The 27,371-nt window shown below is 43.5% G+C and overlaps 1 protein-coding gene across 1 annotated transcript; it reads right to left on the reverse strand.

The window, feature by feature from the left end:
• smcr8b (Smith-Magenis syndrome chromosome region, candidate 8b) lies at window positions 1–27,371 on the reverse strand. The gene is made up of 16 exons (XM_080722274.1): window positions 27,019–27,371; window positions 25,203–25,517; window positions 22,506–22,684; window positions 21,759–21,879; window positions 20,312–20,433; window positions 15,912–16,116; window positions 15,127–15,245; window positions 14,081–14,329; window positions 12,365–12,606; window positions 9,750–9,846; window positions 8,895–9,463; window positions 7,909–8,170; window positions 7,042–7,317; window positions 4,999–5,108; window positions 3,717–3,891; window positions 1–2,021 (listed from the first exon to the last, which is right to left on the reverse strand). Exons 2-16 carry the CDS (start codon window positions 25,383–25,385, stop codon window positions 1,790–1,792), a joined length of 3,141 nt encoding a protein of 1,046 aa, XP_080578400.1. The 5' UTR covers window positions 25,386–25,517; window positions 27,019–27,371; the 3' UTR covers window positions 1–1,789.

The raw sequence follows: 27,371 nt of genomic DNA on the forward strand, positions 1-27,371 counted from the left end.
AGTAGTACAGTACATAACATGCTATGAAGCAAACTGATTTGTGGTGGCAGCGGATGAACCAAAGGCAGTGTTCAGGAACACAGCTCCTCACTTGTTCGGGAACTCAACAACCGTATCGTAGCGTAGCGGAGCGTCACAGCAGGGAAACTGAGCTAGAAGGAAGACAGTAAAATGCGGCCAGCGCACCAGAGGTCCTTCACACTTTTAACACCATAACATTATAGCCCTGCTCGATGTCAGTGGTTCTCAACCTGTGGGTCGGGACCCCCAGAGAGGTCCCCAGATGACAGCGAAGTGACACAATTTAAAGGAGTAGTTCACCCCCGAGATGACTTTTTTCTATTGATTACTCACGTCATGGAGACTTTTGATTTCAATAAATGTATCCCCATTGATTCCGGATGAATTTGGGTCCCCATCCGTAATCAATGAGGGCAAATTGACTATAATTAAATTTTTGTCTTAGGAATGTGACAAATACAAAAAATATATTTATTATTGAACCCAAGTCTCCATGGCGTGAGTAATCAATAGAAAAAAAGTAATTTTGGGTGTGAACTACTCCTTTAAGGACTTTTAAGACCACTTTTATACCAAAAAAAAGGCTCTTACTGCATCAAAAGTAACAACAAACTATGCTATAAAAAGTGGTCGAAGATTGCCAAAGAAAATTGTCATTAAAACATTTTAAAAGGCGGAAATTGTCAAAATAGCAGATCTACAAGCGTTGTGATGCGTTATGAGCTTGTGGATCTTCTATTTTCACAATATTTATCCATGGAACCGAGTCAAAATGCCTCAACTCAACTCCTACATTCCAAGTCCTTGTCAGGGTGGTGGGGGGGGGGGGGGGGGGGTTTCAATATATATGTGGCGGAGAGAGTCGCAGCCCCAGCCTGAAGCCTCAAAAGTCTAGTATCTGCTCTCATTCCATAGGGATATCGCTTTGGAGTGATGGTTAAGATATTGGACTTTCACGCGGGAGACCCAGGTTCGAAACCGGGTGGGGACGTTCGGATCACCTCCGTTAAATATATATATATATTTTTTTTTGGGGGGGGCCTGAAAAGGTTGAGAACCACTATAATATGTCAGCTCAGTGGCCTTGTGGCTAAGAGTGTCCACCCTGAGATTGGGAGGTCAGTGTTCGATCCCCGGCCGGGTCATACCAAAGAAGACTATAAAAATAACGGGACCCAATGCTGGGCCCCCTCAGCATCCAGGGTTGGACTGTGGGCAATAAGTCTCTGTGACATGCTAGCGTCATGTACATCAAGCTGCCCTATCGGCCACATGGCTCGGCAAGGCTTACTCATTGTGTGGCTGCTTGGAGGTAGTCCAGCATTTTAAACATGTTGTATTTAAACATGTTGTATTATGTCATAACCTGTATTTTATGGGGGTCATTGTGTTGTCAGAAAATAGTCTTCATTTTTCAAGATGAAAAAATAAATACAAATAAAAGTTCGTAAAATGTTCTAAAATAGCTGATCTATAAGCTGACAACGTTGTCCAGCCTTCATCTGGAACCGCTCAGGGCCAACCGCTGAAGAATTGTTCTTCCACGAATGCCCAATGCCAACAAGCTGTACCTCGTTGTAAAGGTGACTAATCAATGAGTAAAAGATTATTGATAAACACTCTCTCAATTTGTATCATTAAAGGGGAGTTATAATGGACCGAAGATAACGTTTTCGAACCTTTTGTGGGTAGTTAACAAGCTCAAAATGCGTTTCGAGCTCCAAGTTAAAAAAAAACTAAAAACTAAAAAAGTTTTGTAACCACTGGTCTATGTGGCGGTGGTGGTGTTCCTGTGCAGGTGCACGGGACCGTAGGAGAAGCTCAGGATGGGCGGACCGCTCCCCACGTGGCGCACTTTGATGAGGTCAGACAGGAAGTGCATCACCCTCAGGTCGTCCTCGCTGCTGCAGAAGCCGCCGTGGCGCTCCAGGAGGAGGCTCCGCCCCCTCGTCCTCTGTGCCGCGGTGCCGTCGTCTTCTTCCTCCTTCCCGGAGCTAGGGCTGTCACGATCATGACATTTTACATGACGATTAATTGTCACTCAAATAATTGCGATTAGCGATTTAATTATACCGTATTACATCAGAGTTATATAGCACTTTTCAAGGTACCCAAAGTCGCTTTACAAAAAATAATAATAAAAAGTAAAACTTTATTAACACTTTGCCGTCCGAAATAGAATGGTGGTTGGTTGATTAGCCGTGAAATTTCTATTATTGTATTGTGATCTGAGACATAATATTATGTTTATAAACACGAGCCCGCCGCCCTTCCTTCTTGGACAGCGCCGTTGTTTTTTCTTTTTTTTTTCTTCCCCAGGTCATAAACTCACCGTGATTATCTGGTTCTCCGTTGGGATAGAATGGGGGTTTTGGCCGATCATCGATCTCCCCGTGCGTTTCGCGTGCGCGATCCCTTCACGTAAATGTCCCCGCAAATAATCCATGTGTGACTCAAAAGCAGAACTGAAAATTTTCGCTAGCATAGCCCCAAGCATGGCTGCTGTAGGAGCACCAGGGTACAGACAGCAAACGAATGGCTGGGAGTAGCCTTGAAGAAGGAAAGGAGCTGACGTCACCTCTGCTTCATGTCAGACCGTGCATGAGCTATCAATGCACGAGTGGTGACTAGGGAAGGTTAGACGATCGCCGATTTTCGGATCAAAATCATTTATTGACATTTTAATGACAAAGTCCGGGAAAGTACGGCGTGGCTGAGACTCCCTGCTGGGATGTGCGATATAGTACGGTTTTAACATTAAGGGGCTCCCCGTGGCTTTGAAAGGGTTAAGAGAGATATATAAAAGGCTAAAAGTTTGAAAAAAGACAATTAGCAGGGACACAGAAAAAGTAAAAATAGCAGAGAGGGAGAGTAGAGTTATGTAGGGAAAACAAGAGGTGGCATTGTGTTAATTGTGTTTTTGAATTGCATTTCTGTTTGACTTAGGCTTTGAAGTTGTACATGACAGGTAGGACACACATAACCTAAATATACAATAAATGACTGACATGTTTGACATTATTTAAAAAGAACATTGATAGTGGAAATAGCCGATCTACAAGCTCTCAACACGTCAAAAATATATTAACATTTTTCAACATGAAAACGATTATGGCCACTACGACAAAATAATTGCGATTATGTCAAATAATTGCGATTGTGTCAAATAATTGCAATCAGGGTTCCCACACATCTTTACCAATTCATTTCCAAAACTTTTCCAGAATATTTAACCCGATTTCCAGGACTATATAACAATAATTCAGCTCAATAACGAGTCGCTTACTCCTATGCGCAATGCCCAAAGACAGTCAGGCCGTGACCCCCGAAATAATCATATTTGAAGAGAGTTGAGGAATTTTGTATAACACAGTTTTATTGTGAAAATAGCCGATCTACATGCTCACAACGCCTCGCGTTGCGTTGTGAGCATGTAGATCGGCTATTTTCACAATTTCTGCCTCTACTAATTGACAATTTGGCCAAAGTTTAATTTGTCATTTCAGTATTAACAAAGTCAATAACGAAAGACAATGCATAGCTATTTTTCCAGGACCTTCCAGGACCCTTGATCAATTCCAAAACTTTTCCAGTACTGGAAAATATTTTTCTAATTTCAAAATATTTCCAGGAATTTCATGACCGTGGGAACCCTGTGCAATTAGACGACTATGTAACAATAGTGCCAGGCCTACCCGGAGTGGTGGAGAGGAGCAGGAGGAGGAGGGAGGAGGAGGTGGCAGGAGGAGGTGAAGGTGTAGAGCAGGGCCTGGCCGGCCAGTGCGGTCAGACAGCTCTCCAGGTGTTGCAGGTAGGTGCTGCCCCTGAAGATGGCGCTGTGAGGGTCGGCCAGGCGGTTGACCACGGAGCCTGCGTACGAACAGTAGGGCAGGGCGGAAGGTTATTCATGTTTTAGTTTGTTTACCTCCTTTTTCTCCCCTAATTAGTCGTTATGACAGTTTGGAACACATTGGATGCCACCATTCGTTTACGCTTTATTATAAAGAGCCCCGGAAGCCCCCGTTGTGGAAATTGACGGCAGGGACGTGCTGGACATTGGGAAAAGCGGGACAACTCCCGAACGGCCGATTCATTCCCTGCCGGTCCAGGCCGGCCATTAGGAAAAAATAAATAAAATAAAATGTCGTTCCATTTTGGGGGCTGGGCGGCCAACAAAGTAAATCGTCACTGTCGGGCAGAACCCTTGTGTCTCCAAGTTTCAAATTTGTAAATTTTTTCGCAAAGCAAAGCCCTGCTTCATCATACAAGGCTGTCGCACAAAAGTAGTTTAAATCATTTTTAAAATGGTTTTGGACATACATGGTTTCCACCCGACAACGACGAAATATAACTTGTGTACAGTAATTGGCCCACTGGCTTGTTACTTGTCATGATCTGAAATGGCAAATCTTTGAGTAGCAGCAGCGCTAGAGAGCGATCTCTCTCTATAGCGCGCAATGACAACTGTTTTTCCCAGGCTGAATCAGGGCCCAGCATGTCCCTGATTGACGGTCTGTAATGGCCGCCGAGTATGTTTACATTCAGAGGAAAATCTCAAATGCTAAAACCAGGGCTTACCGTCGCGAGCACAGTGTCGCCTGGGAAAAAAAGCACTTTGCGGCGTTCAAACCTTTTGTGAAACTAGATTCCGAGATAAAGCCGTTTCTTTGCATCAGAAATGAATAGGAGCCTACAGAGATTGGACGCTCCACGATGCTGGCGGCCGAGTTGCATCATGGGATATGTAGTGTTTTCGCTCACCAGCGGCACCTGTACACCAGGTAACCATGGTAACCAGGTAAGACATCTCTCGACGTCTTAACTGGATCCTGGCAACCTATGTGTTAATTCCTCCCCACACACATCTGTGTGCGACCTGATGAAGATGTATTGTTGTCACGTTATGGTTTTGGCAAGCCCGCTTTGACACCTAATCAAAGTTAAAGTGAAATTGATCAGAAAGCAAACATAAATCACCTTGGTAGGGTGGACAGCGCAGGGTCCTCTGGTCCAGGTCCAACACGGCCAGGTAGCGTCCGTACCGAGCCAGGGAGTTGAGCACACTGCACGACGAGGTAGAGGCTGACCTGTTACCACAGGGATTACATGAGGTATAGAGCAGGGGTTTTCAAAGTGGGTGACGGGGCACCCTGGGGTGCCGTGACGGCAGTCCAGGGGTGCCGCGAGATAATTTGATAATATTTGGAATTTATTTGGACACTTGAAAAAATATTTAGTATCAAAGTTCAAAGTACAAAGTTATTTTCAGTTCAAACCAAAATGGCTATTATCTCAATGTTTTCCTTGCAACATAATCACTAAAATATCGTCACTATCGGGCGGAAACCTTGTATCTCCAAGTTTCCAATGTGTACGTCTTTTGGTAAAGCAAAGCCCTGCTTCATCAAGCACACAACGCGTTGCGTTGCGAGGCGTTGTGTGCTTGTAGATCTGCTGTTTTCACTAGTTTAGTACATTATATAGATGATAAATACAAAACGAACGGTTTTGGACATACAAGGTTTCCACCCGACAACGATAATATGCTATAAATATAAGGTGCTGGGAGTGAAAATTATAATGTAGGGGTGCCTCTGATTAAAAGAATATTCATAGGGTGCCCTGAGACAAAAAAGTTTTGGGAACCCCTGGTATAGAGGCTGACCTGTTACCACAGGGATTATAGGATGACCTGTTTACCAGAGGTGAGGTGCACCTCTACCGGTATTTAGTCAAAAGGGAAACTTGACTTCCAGTCAGTGCATGACGGCAATTTCCAGTCCAGAGAAATACGACGACGATTGGTTCATCGAAGATTTTTTTTTCTTCATTTTTGCACCTCAAAACTGTTACTTTTCAGCATTCAAATTCAAAAGCATCAAAAAACGTGGCGCTAAGAGGTGTGTTTTGAACTTGTAGATCTGTTACTTTTGATGCTTTTGTGTGACGCTGTAGTGTGATCAAGTAGAGAATTATTTAAAAAATCACACCCGTGTGAACTGAGCGGTGGTTGTGTGTGTGTGTGTGTGTGTGTGTGTATGTGTGTGTGTGTGTGTGTGTGTGTGTGTGTGTGCGTGCGTGCGTGTGTGTGTGTGCGTGTGTGTGTGTGAGAGAGAGAGAGAGAGAATATTGCAGTTGATGCTCAGACTAGACTCAAGAGCACCCTCTCTGGTCACTGAGTGGTAGTTCAGGCTACATACACACATACATACACGGATACACGGATACATACACGGATACACACACGGCCATGCTATGGAGCGGTCTACCACCGCTCAAAAATAAAGATATATTTATAGAATATTGAGTTAAGACAATAAAATATGTAGTCACATCTGTAATCAAAGTGTTCTATATGATGACGGCTTTACATAGCGAACAGGATAAGGAAAGAAACCATCAAACAGAAAAGACCCATGGCTTCAGAGGTGCCATGGCATTGGTCGGAAATCTCATTGCTCCTACATCCCATTAGTCAGAATCTGGTGATGTTAACCTGGTGAAAAATACTATGCCTAAACCTAACCTTAACCTCAGTAAAACTATGCCTAAACCTAACCCAAACCCTAACCTCAGTAAAACTATGCCTAAACCTAACCCTAAAACCTAAAGGCCCATTCCCACTGGGCCAGATAACAGATAAAAAAATCTCTTTCTCCAGATATTTTTCCTTTGAAGTGGATGGTAGATACAGATAAAAAAAATATCTGTCACAGATATGTTTTTTTTTTTTTTATCTGTGACAGATGTATTTTTTAATCTGTATCTACCATCCACTTCAATGGAAAAATATCTGGAGAAAGAGATTTTTTTATCTGTTATCTGGCCCAGTGGGAATGGGCCTTAACCCTAACTAAATTCGGACTAATGAGATGTAGGACTAATGAGATTTCGGACTTATGGGCAGTCCCCGGCTTGAGACAGGACGAATCCCAGGATGGCATAAGAGAAATGCTGCAGCTGCTTCAGAGATGGGTTCTAACTTCCTAGCATAGCCAATGACAAGGCGATGGACGGTACCTGTGTATGCCGATGAGGCGCCAGGCGACGAGGTCGGTCACCTGGAGCGGGGCGGTGAGGCGGGGCAACACGGCGTCCGTGCCCTCGGGGCCGGGGGCGGGCAGGAACAGGGCCAGGGCGCCCAGCAGCTTGTTCACCGCGCCCTCGTCTGCGCCCACCACCACCAGCGGCCGGCCGCTCAGCAGGCAGAAGACGGCGTGCTGGGAGAAGGAGTTCTCCTTCAGGAAGCGCAGCGCTCTGAGGGCCGCCCGACGCCGCCTGCCCGCCCTCTGGGCTCTGTAGGGGGGGGGGGGGGGGGGGGGAGGAGGTTGTTATGGTTAAAAACCCCATTTAGGCCTAGAATTATTGAATGCTTTAACCAGTGAAAAATAGCAGATATACAAGCTCACAGCGCGGCACCGAGTGCCGCGCTGCGAGCTTGTAGATCTGCTATTTTTGAAAAAAAGTCGTGAAAATGTGTGCAAATCTTTGGATATATGTATTTTCAAAGGGAACGTTTGTAACTCAAATTTTTTGGCTCCAAATCGGGAAAAAAGGGTCTCATTCTTTAGTGCTGGATGTGCTCTAATTTGTGCTGTTGAAATCATCAATTGTGCTTTTATATATATTTATATATATAAATATGTATATGGTTATGAATTAGCAGATTCATCAGCATTACAATGGTGTGGCCTGCGGAGGGCGATGGAGAGCAGCAGTGCTTAATGGTAGAAGATAGGAGCAGAACAGTGGTGTTATGTAGAATATCTAAAAAATTATACCAGCACAAATTCTAAAATTTACGGCACAATTCAGCACAAAATAATGACACCATTTTTATATATGTTTTCAACATATGGGGTGCCAACTTCACAGAGGTGTTCTAACCTTGTGCGGTGGAGGCTTCCTCCGGGGTGGAGCTTGTGGGACGACAGGGAGGAGGGCTCCGAGGAGGAGGTGATGCTGGCGCAGTCGGACGCCTCCTCCTCCACGCTCAGCAGCCGCAGAGGAGGAGGAGGAGGAGCCAAGCGAGGAGGAGGAGCAGCAGGAGGCCACAGGCTCACCTCTGGCAGGAGGAGGAGCGTTGACGGAGGAGGCGCTGTGTTCGCGTGGGGGACCCTCTGGCAGCCGTCACAATCCACCGCGTCTCCTTCAAATACCACAGTTTCATTATTGTGTATCATTATTTTATGCTTTAGCTATTGAAAAATAGCAGATATACAAGCAGCTTGTACTATGTCAGTGGTTCTCAAACGTTTTCATGTGAAGGACCCCCAAAATGATATTTCCCCATCTCAAAATATTTAGTTCCAGGGACCACCCAGAAGCAAAATTTGAGTTACAAACATTCGCTTTGAAAATACATATATTCAAAGATTTGCACACATTTTCACGACTTTTTCAAAAATAGCAGATCTACAAGCTCGCAGCGCGGGACTCGGTGAGCTTGTATATCTGCTATTTTTCACTGGTTAAAGCATTCAATAATTCTAGGCCTAAATGGGTTAAGCACATCTTATTGCAAGCTGAAGTAGTTTAGTGTGCATTGTTAATTACGGTGATGCAATTACCACCGCCTGGCGCACATATCGCCACCGTCAGGGCAGAAACCTCTTATCAAAAACTCCCTATATATTTTTTGCCGTACTACAGAGTTGAATAAAGAATCAAAAGTACTTTTTTTTATATCAACGTCATATTATCATTACAATTTTAGTTTGTCGGCAATCATTTGGAGGCCCACGTGTGATATGCATTGGCAGATCAGAACTTAGAGTGCATATCTGCTACTGTTTTTGCTTTTGAGTGATCCTGTAGTATGATCATGTAGGCTGGGCGTTCATTTACGATAACTATAATATACTGTATATTACCCGGCTGTGGAGTGGGCACTTCCTCCACCCCACTCTGCCTGTGGACTCCATGATTTCTCTTCCCATACTCCATCACTCCTTCCTCCTCCTCCTCTTCTTCCCGGACTTCATTACCCATAGTCCTTTGCTGCGCGGACTCTTCCCTCTCAGCCGGAGCCTCCATCCTCCTCTGCACAAGCTCCTCCTCCTCCTCCTCTCGCAGGCCGCCATTTGCCGTAGTCACCGTTTCTTCCTTCACCGACTCCTCCTCTCCCCGGACTGCCCGGAGCAGCACGCTGGCGTCCGGGAATCCGCCGCCATCGCTGGGCTGGTTCTCCGCCTCCTCCTCCTCTCCCCGGAGCAGCACGCTGGCGTCCGGGAATCCGCCGCCATCGCTGGGCTGGTTCTCCGCCTCCTCCTCCTCTCCCCGGAGCAGCAGCACGCTGGCGTCCGGGAATCCGCCGCCATCGCTGGGCTGGTTCTCCGCCTCCTCCTCCGATATGGCGGTGAGGTCGTCGGGGAAGATGGACTCCGTGGTGCTCAGGACCTCGATGCTGTCCTCGCTGTTGGCGCGCCTGGCAGCCGCAGGCCTGTCACAATCATTCCATAATCGTTTAATCGCAATTATTTGACATAGTCGCAATTATTCTGGGCATAATAGTCATAATCGTTTCCATTTTGAAAAATGTTCATATATTTTCAAACATTTAAAATAATAGTGGAAATAGCAGATCTACAAGCTCGCATCGCAACTTCAAAGCCTACAAGCCAAACAGAAATGCAACTGTCAACAACAAAAACAATTAAATCCTTAATCACAATTGTTTGAGTGACAATTAATCGTCATGTAAAATTTCATAATCGTGACAGCCCTACCTGGCAGACGCACGTGCCGCGCGCCTGATGTTCCCCACCTCTGGCGCTGGTGTCACACGCCTCGACGTGGTGTCGAACATCATCCCCGCTGACGCTTCTGGTAAAATGAGAGTGACAGAAGACACAGTCAAGTGGGGTGGCCGCTGGCCTACTGGTCCGGGCGCATACCACTTAGGCATTGCCACATAGGCATGGATGCCTGGTGGCGTCGCCGGTTCGATTCCAGATCCGGACGACCTTTGCCGCATGTCACTCCCCAATCTCTCCCCCCATTTCCTGTCAGTCTACTGTCCCATCCAATAAAGGCATTAAAGGAGTAGTTCACCCCCAAAATGACTTTTTTTCTATTGATTAGTCACGCCATGGAGAGTAGAGTTCAATAATATTTTTTGGTTTTTGTCGCATTCCTAAGACAAAAATTTGATTTGAGTAAATTTACCCCCATTGATTCTGGATGGTGACCCGTTTCGAAACGGGTCACCATCCGGAATCAATAGGGGTACATTTATTGTTATCACATTTTTGTCTTAGGAATGTGACAAAAACCAAAAAATATTATTGAACTCTACTCTCCATGGCGTGACTAATCAATAGAAAAAAAGTCATTTTGGGGGTGAACTACTCCTTTAAAGCCCCAAAACAAATCTTAAAAAAGAAAAGAAGTTGAGAGAGAGATGAAGCAGGAACAACCTTTTCATAGATTCCATATTTCATCGCTTGACAGCACGATCATCAGTGTATATTGGATTCTAGTCAATTTGTGTTTTCAGATATTTAACCACTTGAACTGTCAATACTTAGTAAACCTGACCTTACACTCTGTACTTGGTCTGCTCTTTTTCCCCTCTACACCAAACCTCTTTGCCAAAAATAGCTGATCTACAAGTTCACAAGCTGATTCACAAGTTCACAACGTGATCTTGTAGATCTGCTATTTTTGGCTAAAGTTCTCAGGATATGGACACTAGGGCTCAAGTGCATGCATACTGTATAAAAATGGAGAAAAAAAGTTTCTATCACACAAATATTAGGCGGACCCCCTGTAGTAACTCTGAGGACCTCCTAGGGGTCCCGGAACCCCTGTTGAAGACCCTTGATGTAGACATTATGGCGGTGTTTTGAAGACCCTTGATGTAGACATTATGGCGGTGTTTCTCAAACATTTTCATGTCAACAATAGAAAGAAAGTCAAACACCACAATGTAAAAATGCTCTGTTACAAGAAAAAGTTCTGTATGCTAAATGTACTTGTGTGAAAGTATTGGCATTAAAATGTACTTAAAGTACCAAAATTAAAAGTACTCATTATGTAGAATGTCCCATTTCACATGTGTTCAAAATGTATAACAATCTTTTGAAAATAGATGATTTTCAAATAGCCAAAGTATATAGGGATGAATTGGTTAATGTATGTTTTGTAATAATAATCAAAATCTGCAAAGTTACTAGTAACTAATGTTTTCAAATAATTGCAGTGGAGTAAAAAGTATAATATTTGCCTCTGAGATTAAAAGTAAAAGTACTGACATTTCGAAGTACTCCAGTAAAGTAAACATTCCTCAAATGTGCACTTAAGTACAATACTAGAGCACATGTACTTAGTTACTTTCCACCACTGCAGATATTACTACTAGCTCATTTGATGTGTTGGTAACTGAGTATCAACCAAGTGCTGTATTTCACATAACTCTGCATGCAACAAGAGGGAGTGCCACTAACAATGTGGTTCCTTCCAAGTTCAAGACTAACAGTGGGACAAACTCATTCCTGTCTAAAATGACAAATTAAACATTGGCCAAATTGTCAAATATTATAGGCAGAAATTGTGAAAATAGACGATCTACATGCTCACAACGCCTCGCAACGTGAGCCATTGTGAGTAAATAGATCTCGATCTCTAAATAGATCTAGATAAATAGTATTTTCGCAATAGAACCATGTTATACAAAATGTAATGCCTCAACTCAGCTTAGTGCTCGTCAGGGTCCCCCAGTTAAAACATGATTAATTTGGGTGTCGCGGCCTGAAAGGGTTGAGAACCACCGGTCAATTAATGTAGCCAAACTATAAAATAAAGGTTAAAGTGGTTAAAATGTAAGATCACACAGATGCTTGAGTGTGTAATCTCAACCAGCATTGCAAACGAGGGTAGGCCTCAATGCTCTTTTGGAGAACAAAACGGAAGAAACCATGTATCTCCAAGTTTCAAATTAGCATGTTATTTCGTGAATTAAATCCCCTGCCTGCCTCATCATATAAGACTGTTGCACAAAACTAGTGAAAATGCCTGCGAGGCGTTGTGTGCTTGCAGATCGGCTATTTTCACTATTTTAAATATATTTCTTTAGATGATGTATTCACCTGTTTCCGCGGGAATTAACTGTAGAATTAAGTGTGGGACACATGTGGAGAACAGCAGACATACAAGCTCACGTCGCATTGCAGATGCAACCGCCGTGAGCTTGTAGATCACTCTCGGCTGCGACGCCGGAAATGCCGCACACCTTCTGCGCAATGCAGGATGGGACATTGGAAACTTGTGGATAAAAACGTTTTTGGACATACAAGGTTTCCACCTGACAACAGCGAAATTAAGGCTTCAATCAACACCGTACCCCTGGCGTCGGCCGCCATGTAGACGCCATGCTGCGTGCGGTACGACCTCTCGGTGCCGAGCACTTCGATACTGTCGCCGCTGCTCACGCTGCCCGTCATGGTCTCCGTGGCGACCTCGGGGTCCTCCTCCTCCTCCTCCTCGGTGGCCATCTTGATGGGGATCTCCTCCACACAGGAGTGGAAGGACTCCAGGCTGGCCGGAGAGGCCAGCATCACCTCCAGGCTCTCTCTGGCTCTAGGGCTGTCACCAGGGGCGAAAAGTGGGACTGAGTTACTAGGGCACACGGTGGAGGGGCCTTCATTATTTTATACTTTGGCTATTGAAAAATAGCAGATCTGCAAGCACACAGCACGTCACAGAGTGTGTGCAAATATATATATATATACTGTATATATACTTGTATGTATTTTTTAAGCGAACATTTGTAACTCAAATGTTGCTTCTGGGGGGGCCCTGGAATGAAATATTTTGAGATGGGGGTCTGTGGCCAAATACATATCATTTTGGGGGTCCTTCACATGAAAGGTTTGAGCACCACTGACATAGAAACATAGGTTTTTCAACCAAAAAGGATTTGAAAGACTTTTTCAAGTGTTTTAAAAAATAGCAGATCTACAAGTTCACATCGCGGCACTCGGTGGCACACTGTGAGCTTGTAGATCTGCTATTTTTCAATAGTTAAAGCACAAAATAATGCATAATAATGTGTTCCCAGTCTAAATGGGTTAAACCCCTCTCCCCCTATGAAGAACATTCATGGGGGGCCCGCAGTGAATCCTTGTACCCAGGGCCCAGAATTTGGTGCGACGCCCCTGATTGTGTTTCTTGTCGTTGACAATTACATTTCTGTTTGGCTTTAAGGCTTTGAAGTTGCACATGGCAGATTTGACACATAACCTAAATATACAAAGAAATGACTGACATATTTGACAACTTTGTACTTAAAAAAGAACATTGATAGTGGAAATAGCCGATCTACAAGCTCACAACACGATCTGCTATTTCCACTATTTTTGAAAATGTTTGAAAACATAGAAACATTTTTCAACATGGAAACGATTATGACGATTATGACAAAATAATAGTGATTATGACAAATAATTGCGAGTAGATGATTATAACATTGTAACAGGCTCCGATCTGATTTAGGAAAGAACGTAGTTGGAATATGGAGATGAGAGGTTTCTGCCCGACAGCAATGATATAGAGTTGTGACCAATACCACCAGTAAGACTCCCTAATCGGGAGATAAGCGACCGCCACGTCACATGTATACACTGCTTTGCGTGATTTTAGTGCAAAATCTGTAGGAGCAGTGTCCAAAAATGTGTTTTAAAAAATCGGCCTGATGGTGGCGCTAAATGGGGCAGATCCATGTTGATGGCAGGACTCTGGACATACCGTGCCCCCCTTTGCGTGATTTTAGGGCAAAATCTGTAGGAGCAGTGTCCAAAAATGTGTTTTGCAAGAATCGGCCTCAAGGTGGCGCTAGAAGAGGGCCATGTGAGAAATGAGGGGTTGTGGTTTGGCAGCCAAGGAGTGTGTGTGCAAAGTTTGGTATGGTTAGGGGCACCGGTGGCGGAGATATGAGTAGAGGAAAAGTGTGACGTGTGATGTGTGATGTGACAGACAGACAGACAGACAGACTGACAGACAGACAGACAGACGGTGGAGGTGTTGATAGTAACTGCGACCTGACGGTAATAATAATAACCTTGCGTCCCTCTCGTCGTCCTCCTCGCAGTCCAGCTCGGGGCGGGGCCACAGCTCAAACAGGAAGTTGGTGAGCGCCGTGCTGCGGGAGAGCGTGCGGGTGAGGCGGGCGGTGTGCAGCGCGCTGCGGGCGCCGCGCAGACGCCGCTCCGTGTCATGCAGCTGCTCCAGCGTCAGCGCCAGGAAGTAGGCGTCGCTGAGCTCCTCCAGAGGCTTCAGGCGCCGCTCAAACCTGCGGGGAGGGGAGGAGCTGGGAGAGAGAGGGGGAGGGGGACACAAGGTTATTATAGAGGGTATGCGCGTGACATCACTGTTGCTGGAAGTTATGTGGGAATGCCTACTGAGTGGCAAAAAATGAATTTCTGCCATTGACAGCCCATACATCCAAACAGAAAAGTCCTTCCTGATTGTATTAAACAAAGTTAAACTCACCAACATTGCGGCTGTACTGAAAGCTTGAATTATCCTCTTTCTATCTGCAAAGTTTTTGTTTCATAAAAATCTACCATAGACATGTTATGAGCTACTTTCTGTCAAGACATTCTGTACACAGGATTATTTTTCCAAGTGTCAGAGTTTGGAAGCGCTCATTTTCAACAACACGACATCCTGCTGCCTCCTGCATTATGTGCAATTTAGAAACAGGTGGTATGCAGGACTGTTGAGTGATTTGCAACTAGCACTTCCAAACTCCAATGCTCCATGCTGCTCAATGTTTTGCCACTCAGTCTAGATTAGGGGGGCGGACGTGCATACCCTCTATAGTTAAAGCAGGGGTTCTCAAACCTGCGGGGAGGGGCGGAGCTGGGAGAGAGAGGGGACACTAAAGCAAGGAATACTTCAGACATTTTCAACCTATCTTCATATGATTGGTGCTCATTAATGCTCATGGCACCATTAAAAGAAAAAGCCTTGTATTTTTGGTTGTATATTAATGCGGCACAACAGTATGTAACTGCTAGTAATGAAAGAAAGAAAAACAAATTAAAACAAACTGAAATCATTAAAACTAATAAGAATGTAAAACAAAAAAAGAAAGCTACCAACCTTGGGGTGGAGGGGCAGGGTGAGGGGGTCAGCGACCCAGACGGGTCAGCCAGGCTGTCGGCCGGATCGTATGGCAGGAAGTCAGGCTGCTTTAACTTCCTGTTGGGGTAGGAAGTGACCTGGCGGCAGGGGGTGGGGTCAACAGTTACAGGTAATCAAACTAAGCAATTTAAATTGATGTTTAGAACGGGTACACATTATAGTGTATCATTATTTTATGCTTTAACTATTGAAAAATAGCAGATATACAAGCTCACAGCGCGGCACTAAGTGCCGCGCTGCGAGCTTGTAGATCTGCTGTTTTTTTTTTATCGTGAAAATTAGAATTTTGACCCGATTCTATAAGTGTCTTTTGAATCCTTTTTTTGAAAAACCTTTGATTCTATGTCAGCAATCTGGCCAGCTATCGTCAAAGAAAAGGTCCTTTTCACTCAACTGGAGCTCAGTTAGTCTGTTCTTGAGAGACTACTATGTCAGTGGTTCTCAAACCTTTTTATGTGAAGGAACCCCCAAAATGACATGTATTTGGCCACGGACCCCCATCTCAAAATATCTAGTTCCAGGGACCCCCCAGAAGCAAAATTTGAGTTACAAGCGTTCGCTTTGAAAATACATACAGTATATCCAAAGATTTGCACACATTTTCACGACTTTTTCAAAAATAGCAGATCTACAAGCTCGCAGCGCGGCACTCGGTGCCGCGCTGTGAGCTTGTATATCTGCTATTTTTCACTGGTTAAAGCATTCAATAATTCTTAATGGCAAGAGCAAAGGGCCTAGAGTACCTGTCGGAGGAGCTCTCGGTGGTCCAGGATGGAGTGCTCCACTGCAGCCAGCTCAGAGGGCTCATCTCCCACCTCCACGAACTCATCCTCTCCTGCTGGAGCCTGGAGCTCTGCTGCTGGAGCCTGGAGCTCTGCTGCTGGAGCCTGGAGCTCTGCTGCTGGAGCCTGCAGCTCTGCTGCTCTCTGCAGCGCCAAGCGCTTGAACCTGTCACACAATAACATCATCATTATGACTCTCAACCTTTTGGGTCTCCAAGGACGCCCGTTTTGATGTCGTCGCTGTCTGGCAGAAACCTCTGTGTTTTTGTGGGGTTTTTTTTTCCCGTGTAAATGAACACCCTACTTTACACATGGGCAACTGGCGGCCCGGGGGCCACACAAGCGGCCCCCACCTTCGCTTAATGCGGCCCGCAGGTTAATACTGGAATACTGATATATTATTGATTTCGGCTGTTACAATTCCTAACATGACCTGGTTTAATTCCGTCAGTCTATATTAGTAGCTTAATGACTAGTATGGTAGTATTTTTTGTCTAATGTATTTGTATTTAAGTTCATAAGGTTAACATGAGTATATAACTAAATGCATTTCAAATTAAATCAAAATGTTACATTTCAGGATTCCAATTAAAAAATAAAAAATAAAAATTCAGGATTCCAAGTTTGAGATAGTAGAATGACAAAGTAGGACGTAATATGTGTGCAATGTGGCCCTCTGGAGTGAAGGTGGAAATATAATGGCCCTTGCCATCATCAAAGTTGCCCACCTCTGCCCTACTTGATCATACAAATTCATGTGTCGTATAGAAGAGTCTGAAACTGTGTTATTGTGAAGAGTTCTGATCAGTTCTCTTCCATGATGTTGGAGACACTGGCGCAACAGCCTCTACAGACTGTGAGCATGATTGTGAGGACTGACTGTAGTAGGTTGGACTGATTTTTTTTCTACTTTATTTCCATCAATCCATCCATCTTTCTAGATAACCTTTTTTTTTTGCCACGCTACTCCTACCACAATTTTGGTGGCATGCACTTGGGCCATATGTCAAATCGACCGGCTTCATCGGTACGAGTAGGGGTGCATTTTGCTAAGAGATATGTTATATAGTTTAATTTATATAAATAAATGTATTTGTGAATTAAGTTTCTCCATTGACTTTAACACAGTATGTCCAAGGGCATTCCAATATATGGGCTTAAAGGACAACTTTAGTTTTTTACAACAAGGGTTCATATTTTAGATTGTAATTAGAGAAAATAAAAAGTGAGTGTTGTTTTATCACGTTTACCGTGCTAAAATGTGGGGCATGTGTACGCATGGGGGCATGCGTACAAGTGGCTAAATATGTCTTTTTAGACACAATAAGCTAGCAGTTTCTTTATTGCTATTTACAGTAACACTTCTAGCCCCCATAAGTCACATCCAACCATGAAAGGTTGTGTTGTATCTTGGGAATGGGCTTATTCTGTGTAAAATGACATATTTAGCCACTTGTATGCATGCCCCCAACCACTGAAATAAGAATCTCTAAAACAATAGAAAGAAGTAAATGAAATAATTTTAACACTCATCTTTTATATTATTCATTTACAATCTAAAATATGAACCCTTGTTGTAAAAAACTAAAGTTGTCCTTTAATGTTGATGACATCAGAGATCTCCATTTATGGCCATTCATATATTAGTGAATACATTTTCCCTATTGACTTGAATGGGGAAAATTCAAATGGTAAGACGGAATTCATTTGCAAGTGACTCGCGTCACGGCAACCACACTTGTAATTCCTAATTGCATCTTTCTAGTTGTTTGTGTATGTGATATGGACCTCGATTCTGAAATTAAATGGAATTGAATGCTGTAGCGTTACACACAAAAGCATCAAAAGCAGCAGATCTGAAAAAAAAGAAAGAAAGAATCCTCAGTGTTTACTTGACTCTGAGAGTGTACAAATAGAACCAAATGGACATCCATAAGGGTCCATTCCGTTGTACACAAGAAAGGTCACACAATCCACATTAGCTGCGCATCACAGTGTGTGTGTGTGTGTGTGTGTGTGTGTGTGTGTGTGTGTGTGTGTGTGTGTGTGTGTGTGTGTGTGTGTGTGTGTGTGTGTGCGTGCAAGTATGCACATGTTAGCCTACATACAGTCAGAAGGGTGACGAAATGAAAGAAAAAAAAACAAACAACAACAGTCATGAAGTGTGTCAGTGTGTCATGGTGTAGGGTCACCACCAGCCACCATAACATCTTGGATGCACAGTGACAGAGAGCCTCCAAGACTCTGGAAACTCTTCTGAAGGGATGGAACTCCATTCTAACAACACAGATTCCCTCATCTGGGAACTAATGATGATGATGGTGGTGGTGGGGAGCGCTGACATATAAGTGCCGACTTAATATATTATAATAGATTATAATAATAATTATAATATTATAATAAACATTTAACATTTAAATATACTTCCTTTCATAATCGATCTGCCAGTTGTGCAGATCCTATTCATTATTTCATTTTAGGATATAATAATCTGAAGCCAAAACAGTATATATATGCCCAACATTACGTTGGTCAAATGGACATTATCAAGTTATAATAGCAGATATAGAGTACATGCTCACATTGCATCACAATGTGGTGTGGTGTGGTGTAAGCTTGTAGATCAGCTACTTTCACTATTTTTGCACAACAAACTCCCTTCAGGATGATTAAACACCTTTGCATGCCTGTGTTTAATCATCCTGTCGGGAGTTATTTATCAACAACAACCTGCGTGGGGGTAATTATCCCTTACTTAACCACTTCAGCCCTATATACATTTTGGGCATTTGAAAAATAGCCACTGATCGGCTATTTTCGTGACCATGTCTTTGTGTATTAAGGCTGAGAGTGCTCTTGGCACAAGCATTTCACTGTATTTGTACTTTGTATGGATATATGTGACAATAAACTTGAACCTTGAACCTTCTACTTTTGATATCAAGACTTTTACTCAAGTAAATCTTTTAGGGTGCCCTCACACCAAAATACCTATGAGAGTGGAATCCGCGTTCCGCCAATGCATTTCAATGATAAGGGAGCGTTTTTTGCCGAAATCCTCTGCTGGGATGAAACCGCTTCACTCTCATTGAAATGCATTGGCGGAACGCGGATTCCACTCTCATAGGCATTTTGGTGTGAGGGCACCCTTACTCTGGACTTTTACCTAAATACAGAGTATTTCTACATAGGAGTATTGATACTTTTACTTAAGTAAAACATTTTAGTACATTTTTCCACGACTACATGTGACCATATCCCTTTTCCCACACATCTCTGTAGAGAAGAGCCCATGGTTTGTGCACCACACACTGTGCTCTCAATGTGCATTTGTCTTTGTAATGAGCCTGAGGGCTTGATATACAGTACACTGCAGCCCTACTATAACATCTCTTTCTACGTCGTCGTTGACAGACTGTTCTTGTTGACAGTCTGATCACATCCTGCATTCTCAGTCTCCTGAGCGAGAGTTGCTCTTCTGTTTCTCCTTACTTACTGCACTAATACACAAAGAATCAAGGTCACGGATAAATGTGCTTTCAACCACAATTTCCCAGCCCTGTTGACTTGAGTCTCTGTTCCTATGGGAACACTAGGCAGGATCTAGTGTTCCCACTTTTGTTACTGAAGCTCCTTCTGTCCTTGCCCCGATAATGAACTCTCTTTTATTGCCACTTGGATCTTTTTCAACTGGGCTGTATATTATCGCTGTTGGGCAAAAGGATTTTTCAAATCGTTTCGAACTTGTAGATAGATCTGCTACTTTAGGTACTTTTGTGTGTCTCTAAAGTATTATCAAGTAGGGAACTACTTTATAAAAACAAAAGTTAGAAAATGGAGATGTTTTCCTCAACATCAACGGCATGCCTTCTAAAACAGTAGAGATGCTCCGATTGCAATTTTTTGGGGCCGATACCAATCACCGATCAACTGGGATCAGTATCTGCCGATACCGATATTCGCGCTCACAGCGTCAAATACATAAATACTTTTATTTATTGTGTTATTGTAGCAACATTTATATATTTAATGATTCTTCTTACAAAACATTGACATTGTATATTAAGTATAAACATTAGGAGATTGCAGGCTGAGGTCCCTTGGTATCCAATTCAACTTGTAGGAGTTGAAGCTGAGGTTACATTCAGTCCCACAGATAAATATTGTGAAAATAGCTGTAGATCGGCAAAGCCGATACCGATCAAAGCCGATAGAGGCATTATCGGCCGATCGCGATCACTGAACGATCAATCGGCACATCTATAAAACAGTTTTATGAGAAATAGCTAAGATCTAAAATGACACAGATGCTTTCCAGGGGGTTAATAAAACATATTATAATATTTAAAAAACAATCTTACTCCAGCTCTTGCAGTCTCCGCTGCAGCTCCTTGGCGAAGGCCCGGCGGTTCCCCGTCTTCAGGCTGTCGGAGGCGCGGGAGAAGCAGGCGGAGAGCTCGCTGAAGTACTGCATCAGCTTGTCCTGGAGTGGTGGAGTTCACCACCAATCAGTGAAAGGGCAGAGCAGTGGGTGTGGTTTCCTGGTGCCACTCAAAAATCGGTCATTCATTTTTTCCATAGACATTTACAAAAATGGGTATATCAATTGTTTTAAAGTGCCGGGTTCTCTGCATCAACCTTTCGGGGCTTGCTGAGGCCCATCTTTGCTTTGCTGCTGCAATGGGCTCAGACAGGAGTCTGAGGGGACTTGACGTTCCGCTACATGGTTCCACTGTGCTCAATGAGTACGCACCGTTTTCCCTTCCTGGATGATTATTCATATAGTAATGTAATTAAAGATAAGATGATAACTTACATTCTGTCTAAAACAAGTAACACGCCCTAATGGCGAGTGGCGACCGTGAGGTCAGAGCTTCTGAATGGTAAATGGCAAATAGTGAATTTATATAGCGCCTTTATCCAAGGCGCTTTACAGAGATTGTGCATTACATTCACCCATTCACACACACATTTATGTGGTGGAAACCATGCAAGGTACCAACCTGCTCACCATGAGCAACTAGGGGTTCAGAGCCCTGCGTTCTAAGATGGCAACTCTACCCGTGAGCCACTGCCGCCCTAAATACAGCACAAACTTGTCGTTGTTTCTTTGGCCACCGACCATGGCGTTTTTGAGGCGATGCCCTGCGGTAACATTTTGAATTATGAACTATGAACTGAACTAGTTCATTTGTGAACTGAACATTGAACTAGTTCATGTAGAAAGTGAACTATCTCAACACTGCACTCAGCTATTGCTGCCCCATTAATGAATCTAAATTAATCAGTTAAAGCTGTACTGTGGAAGCTGCTCAACTAGTGGTCAGTAGCGGTATTGCTTTTTTCGGCCGGAGTCGTCGCGAGCACCTCCGCCTTGTCGATACGATTCCGTAGAGCCGTCTCCCATCATTTTTAGACCAGAATTGAGGGAGTAGCAAGCAAGATTCCTTCACCAATGTAAACACAGTTGCTGAGGGAAGCTACTTCCTTTAGAGACAGCAAGACTCGCTGTGATTGGCCGGTGGTGTATGATCGGCGCTGTGATTGGCCGGTAGTGTATCATGTGGGAGATGACATCATTTTGCCGGGAAATTCTCCCCCCCTCACAACTCATAGAAAACATATAAAGAGAAGGCTTCAGAAGCTGAAAATAACAGAGTGGGGGTTCTAAAACTTTAGCGATTTAACAGTTAGGACAATTTTAAGATTTGTTTTATAAAAAAAGTTACATGGTATAACTTTAAAGTCCCTGCCCTACATATAAAAAACAAAACAATCATAAATAATATAATATCATTTCTTCCTCACCTGGTCTGAGGAGACGTAGGCCATGCAGAAGGGGCGCACCATGCCGCGTGCCTCCAAGTCGTACAGGGTCAGGTGGTGCACATAGGCGAAAGCGCCGTCAGCCGAGTCTCCCAGCACCACCCTGGAGTTATAGGGATGGATGGGACCATAATTGTTATTATTGTTTATGGTGATGAAAATAAAAGAAACGCTCACAATAATGGTATCGCAGACTTTATCGCGAACTTGTCCTCCGTCATACATTACTAGGGTGTACAAGATACACTAGTACACCACTAAGATGTACCTGACAGAATATGTCAACGGCAAGGATGTTCACAATTACAACACCAGAGGCAGCTCCACAACCCACATTTGGCTCAAACAATGGGTTAAAGTAGTTCTCCTGCTATGCCAAAAAAATATGGAATGCCCTCCCTACCCTCCTTTAAACCGCTCTGAAAAGTCACTTAGATGCAAGGAGGTCAAGTAAAACAAAAGTGGCATCTTAAAAAAATAAAATCTACCCGTCCGCTGTAACGTTATCAAATTTCAAAAAATCCAATAATCTCTGATTTCTTTTCCCAGATCGCGTTTTAAGCATATTTTGATTATCGGGATGATATTGTTGATCACAATATATATATTATATATATACAGTATATATATATTATATATATATATATATATATATATATAATTTTTTTTTTTTCTTCCCGATAATCGTGACATGTAATTTTCATATACTGTAGGTCCCATGATCCCTACCTGGAGTCCTCGCTGAAGTTGAGGCGGGGCCCGGTGCATGTGGTGGAGTAGTGGGAGGTGGGCCCAGGGCAAGACGCCTGGTAGTCCACGGACATGAGGCGCACAGAGAAGTGGTTGAGGTCGAACATGCCGAGGACCCTGGGGTCGTCCGGGACGGTCAGCACTGGCTGGGGTCCCACCTATAGCAGCCAGGTGACAAACGAAATTACCGTTTGTGGGCCTGTAGATTGGCTCATTATTGTTTTGGAAATATTTGGAAAAATCTTGACATTTTGTATATTATTTTTGAATCACAAATCTTCAGTTATGGGCTCCCACCCTGGCACAAAATGATAAGCTAGGAGTAGGAACTTCACACACAGCACCTTCAAGCGAATACAAGAACGCTCGTAGACAGAATGATGGCAGGTTCGTTTGTTGACCTGGCATCCTATAGTTTGTATAGTTTCTATATAGGTTCTTGGTGTACCCATGATCCTACATTACCGGCTCTATGCATTTGATGCATTACCTCGTGTTTAACTTGCTTACTGTAAAGCTCAAACCACACCAATGCAACTGGTTGCAACTCCTTGCAACAGAACAGTTTTAAGGACACTCCACATCAATGCACCTCCTTTCAACTGCCATTGGGGATCAGGGACGTGCAGAGAATGTTAGAGAGGCAGGGGCTGAAATTTCTAAAATTTCTGGTGAAAATATCGAAAAAAGCCAGACCTCCAAGCTCACAACTCTTGGAGGTTGTCTATTTTCGGTGCTTGATATCACACTTAACGCATAATCAATACTGGAGATGTGGCATAACGGCATGAATTTCAACATAAGATCCTGCACTCAAGTTCAGGAGAGTTTGGACAAGGCACTTCTCTTGAATGCTGCCTTCAGGTTAATCAGGTATGGCAATTAATTAAAAAGTTTGAACAAGAGAATCTCTAAAAGAGAATACCAGCACTCACGGAACTGTCATTTAAGGCACGAAGGCTTTACGCCGAAACATTCGCTGTATGTTTGCTCTGTGGCGTAACATGCCAACTTACACACTTTAATAAAAGTGCCTTAAATGACAGTTCCGTGAGTGCTGGTATTCTCTTTTAGAGGTTCTCTTGTTCAAAGTTACTTTCCCGACCGTGGCGTGCACCCGGTAAAAATGCTCAGAAGTGAAGGGATTTGGAGTCGTGCTTGCTTCCTTGATGTAAAAATGTAATTAAAAAGGGCATCTGCATTTCTTTCACCATAGTCAAAAGTTCATTCATGGTCTGGAGAGGGCACTTTTGTACAGACGGCTGAAAGGGCAAGGGCTCAGGCCCCCTTTGATTGATTGATTGATTGAAGACTTTATTAGAAGTTTGCATAGGAAAAGGTACAGTTTCATGACGGTACAGTTCACTGGTACAAGGTCTACTAAAAGGAGATCCATGAAAAGACTAAGCTTATTTCCACTGGAAACCATTGAAGTATCTCATATAACATTGAATGACAGACAATGTGTGTCTATGTGTGCACATCCCTGTTGGGGACAATGGTTTGCGAGTATAGTTGCACACATACTAACTTTATATGCAACCGTGTGTTTGCATTAGGCATGGTCCGATCAGGTTTTTTGGAACCGATCACCGAGCACCGATCACAAAAGTGTGATCACCCGATCCCGATCAATCACCGATCCGATCAAGTTATTATTTATATTTTCTAAATGTTAATGTTTTAACTTTTTTTCATTCATTGTCTCCACCGGCCGAAGGCTGAGGGAGAGTATGTTTTCCCCTCCGTCCGCCCTCTGCCCCAAATATTTCACATGGGCCTGTTCTAGCGCCACCAGGAGGCCGACTTTTGCAAAACTAACTTTTGCCAGTACTCCTACAGATTTTGTCCAAAAATCACGTAAATCAGTAGACAGTATCTCTACAGTCATGTGATCGACATGGATGTGTCAGATTTTCCATATTCCATCCTGATTGGCTAAAACTGGCTTTCAAAGTTTGCAGGATTGGTCAGTTTTGAATAAAATGCCTGAAATCCTGAACGCAGTGTGCGATTTTGGCGAAATTGTGCATGCACATTCCCAATAGGCAGAGGAATAAATGCCACTTAAGAAAAATCAAATCAGCCTCATGGTGGCGCTATAACAGGCCGATTCATGTTTTCACCTATAACTCCACCGATTAGTGTCAAACTTTGTATGCGCACTCCTTAGAGGCCAAGGTAAAACCTTTTCCCTGCATTTTTTACATCAGCCTTTTATAGCGCCATCAGGAGGCTGACTTATGTAAAACACATTACATGCCTGACCTGGTGGAGACCTGTGCTCGGAAGAGCACTGCTTCTAGTTCACTCATGAATTCATTTATATATTTGCCTTATAGTTATTTACCAGCATTACTATGTATTTATTATCATAGCAGTAACTAATTATTCCTTCAGCACTGTGGAAATCAATACCCCAAAATGGCCTGAAGTGGGCATACTGAACGGCTGGTTGATCAGATGCACCGATCCGATCGGATCGGTGAATTTACCTTTTGATCTAAACCACTGATTATCGCCGATCATGCTTTGATCGGCCCGATCCGATCCATTGCCGATTGATCGGTAACATCTCTAGTTTGCATGCATGGCGAATCATTGGTGTGGTTTGGGATAAAGGTCGCTCTGGATTAAGAGCGTCTGCTAAATGCCTAAACTGCAAATCAACGTTACCTGCTCCGAGAACTCTGCCACCAGGATGAAGTCTCTGTGGAACTGAGCGGCCGTGGCCCAGGGGTCCGCCGGGGGGTACAGGGGGACGGACAGCTCCTCGGGCAGGGCGTCCTCCACCACCACCACGTCGTCCCCGAACCCCTCCGTGCCGGTGAACGCCAGCAGGTCCGGCGACCCGATCATCCTTCTTCAGTCAGAGTGGAGGAGGACGATGGCGATGAGGGGTCACGCCATGGATGGGACTGGGAGCCTCTTTGGTGAAGCTTTTGGGAGCATCCAGAGTTTGATTTCACTCTAGCTATTAGTAGATCGATCCTGTTGGTGTAAAACCACAACTGGGTCTTGAGCTTTTGGTCGAGATAAAATAATCTTTGAGGGATGATGGGAGTGTAATCAACTCATTCATATTGTGTGACCTGGCAGTTTCTGTTCACACTCCTGTTCAAACTCCTGTACAGTTGTGGAAAAAGTATGTGCTCAAGTAAAACGTAGGGTACGTGATTTTTTGTTGTTAAAACAAAAACCTTTTTGTTAAAAAGTTAAAGCTCTATATTCTGATAGTAATCATTGCTGTAGAGCAGGGGTCTTCAACGTTTTCAGGCAAAGGACCCCTTAGCTGAGAGAGAGATGAAGCAGGGACCCCCACAACCTGTTAATAGATTCCATATAGTTTCATCGTTTGACAGCACAATCATCATTGTATTTTGGATTCACGTCAATTTGTGTTTTCAGATATTTAACCACTTGAACCGTCAATACTTAATAAACTTGAACTTTCACTCTGTACTTGGTCTGCTCTTTTTCCTCTCTACACCAAACCTCTTGCTCTTTGCCGAAAATAGCCGATCTACGAGCTTGTAGATCGGCTATTTCTGGCAAAAGTTCTCAGAATATGGACGCTATAGTTCAAGTGGTTAATATAAGAAATGAGAAAAAAGGTCACACAAAGATTTGGAGGACCCCCGTAGTAACTCTGAGGACCCCCTAGGGGTCCCGGACAACCTGTTGAAGACCCTTGCTGTAGAGTTCAGTAACGGGGGTCTTTTCAGCCCTTTAATAAACAGAAAATAATTTTTCAGGCACACACTGAGGGTCTTCCTAAATACACAACAGGTAGGTAGGTGGCAAATCTTCAGCCAATCAGGAGGAGAAAGTACCCATTTATCAGCTTCATTTATATAGTGTTTCAGTTCAAATTTCGTCTGGTCATTTCTTTGTGTCATCATCACTTCCAATTTCACTTTCGTGTGCCCTGTGTGAGTTCTCTACCCTGATTGGATAAAATTGATATCCTGACCTGAACATTTTTCTTTTCTGTTCAATCAAGAGCTGGAGGGACCTGTTACTGAACAAACAATCAAGTCAATTCCATTGAGGCAGAAGTAGAAATTACAAAGTAGGTTACATTTTTATATATCAATGCATTGCTGTATTGACATTTAGAATAGACCTATATATATTTTTTTCTTTTTTTATGTAAAGAAAAATATAAATGTTAAAATAGTGAATTGAATTCATAACATTTTTGTAAGTTTTGGTCCCAAGAGTCCATCCCTAGAAATGTAGTCAAAAGTAGGCTACACTATTTCTAGTTGAAATAGGCCAATTGCGTAGCCAACAGTTATTTACAGTTACAGTTAGTTATGTAGGCTACACTGTCAGTCCACCAATCCTCCTGTAGTGTAGTGAGTCAGCTCTTTACAATGAAACTTGTTGCGCAGTACATGGAACGATCACTTTTAGTTTATAATCCAACTGCGCAAAGACAGACATTCTAATTATCCTACCCCCCACAACTGTAATAATCAATACAAACCTTTCTCAGCTCATTCGAACTCTTCCAGTATTGTGCAACACTACAGCGGCAGCCAGTAAGTCGTGGGTGGCGTAAACAAACAAGAAAAACAATGCGGACTTGGAGAGAAGTAATCCGAGAAGCGAAAGTTCTCCGTCACGCAGATCACACGGTCAAGACAGTCATAGAACAAGACGGGGGGTTTAGTTTCCTCTTTTCATGACATTTTCCTCTGTCTCTGTCCACATAAACCTTCATCTAAACTGGACAAAAAAAATAAGATTCTCTTCGAATAATGTGAAGTCTGACCGGCAAGTGAAAGACCACCTCTACACCCATATTTAGCCATGTGACAGCTGGCTGGTGGTCCCCCG

The sequence above is a fragment of the Nannobrachium achirus genome (assembly GCF_963921795.1).
Source record: "Nannobrachium achirus genome assembly, chromosome: 3".
Taxonomy (NCBI): domain Eukaryota; kingdom Metazoa; phylum Chordata; class Actinopteri; order Myctophiformes; family Myctophidae; genus Nannobrachium; species Nannobrachium achirus.

Bases quoted from the DNA above. Each gene is read 5' to 3' on its own strand.
- smcr8b (XM_080722274.1), bottom strand. From the start codon at position 25,385: ATGATCGGGTCGCCGGACCTGCTGGCGTTCACCGGCACGGAGGGGTTC. The intron at 12,607-14,080 runs GTTATTATTATT...CCCTGGTGACAG, and splicing joins GACGACGAGAGGGACGCAAG to CCCTAGAGCCAGAGAGAGCC. The intron at 5,109-7,041 runs GTACCGTCCATC...CTGTGGTAACAG, and splicing joins CGCCTCATCGGCATACACAG to GTCAGCCTCTACCTCGTCGT.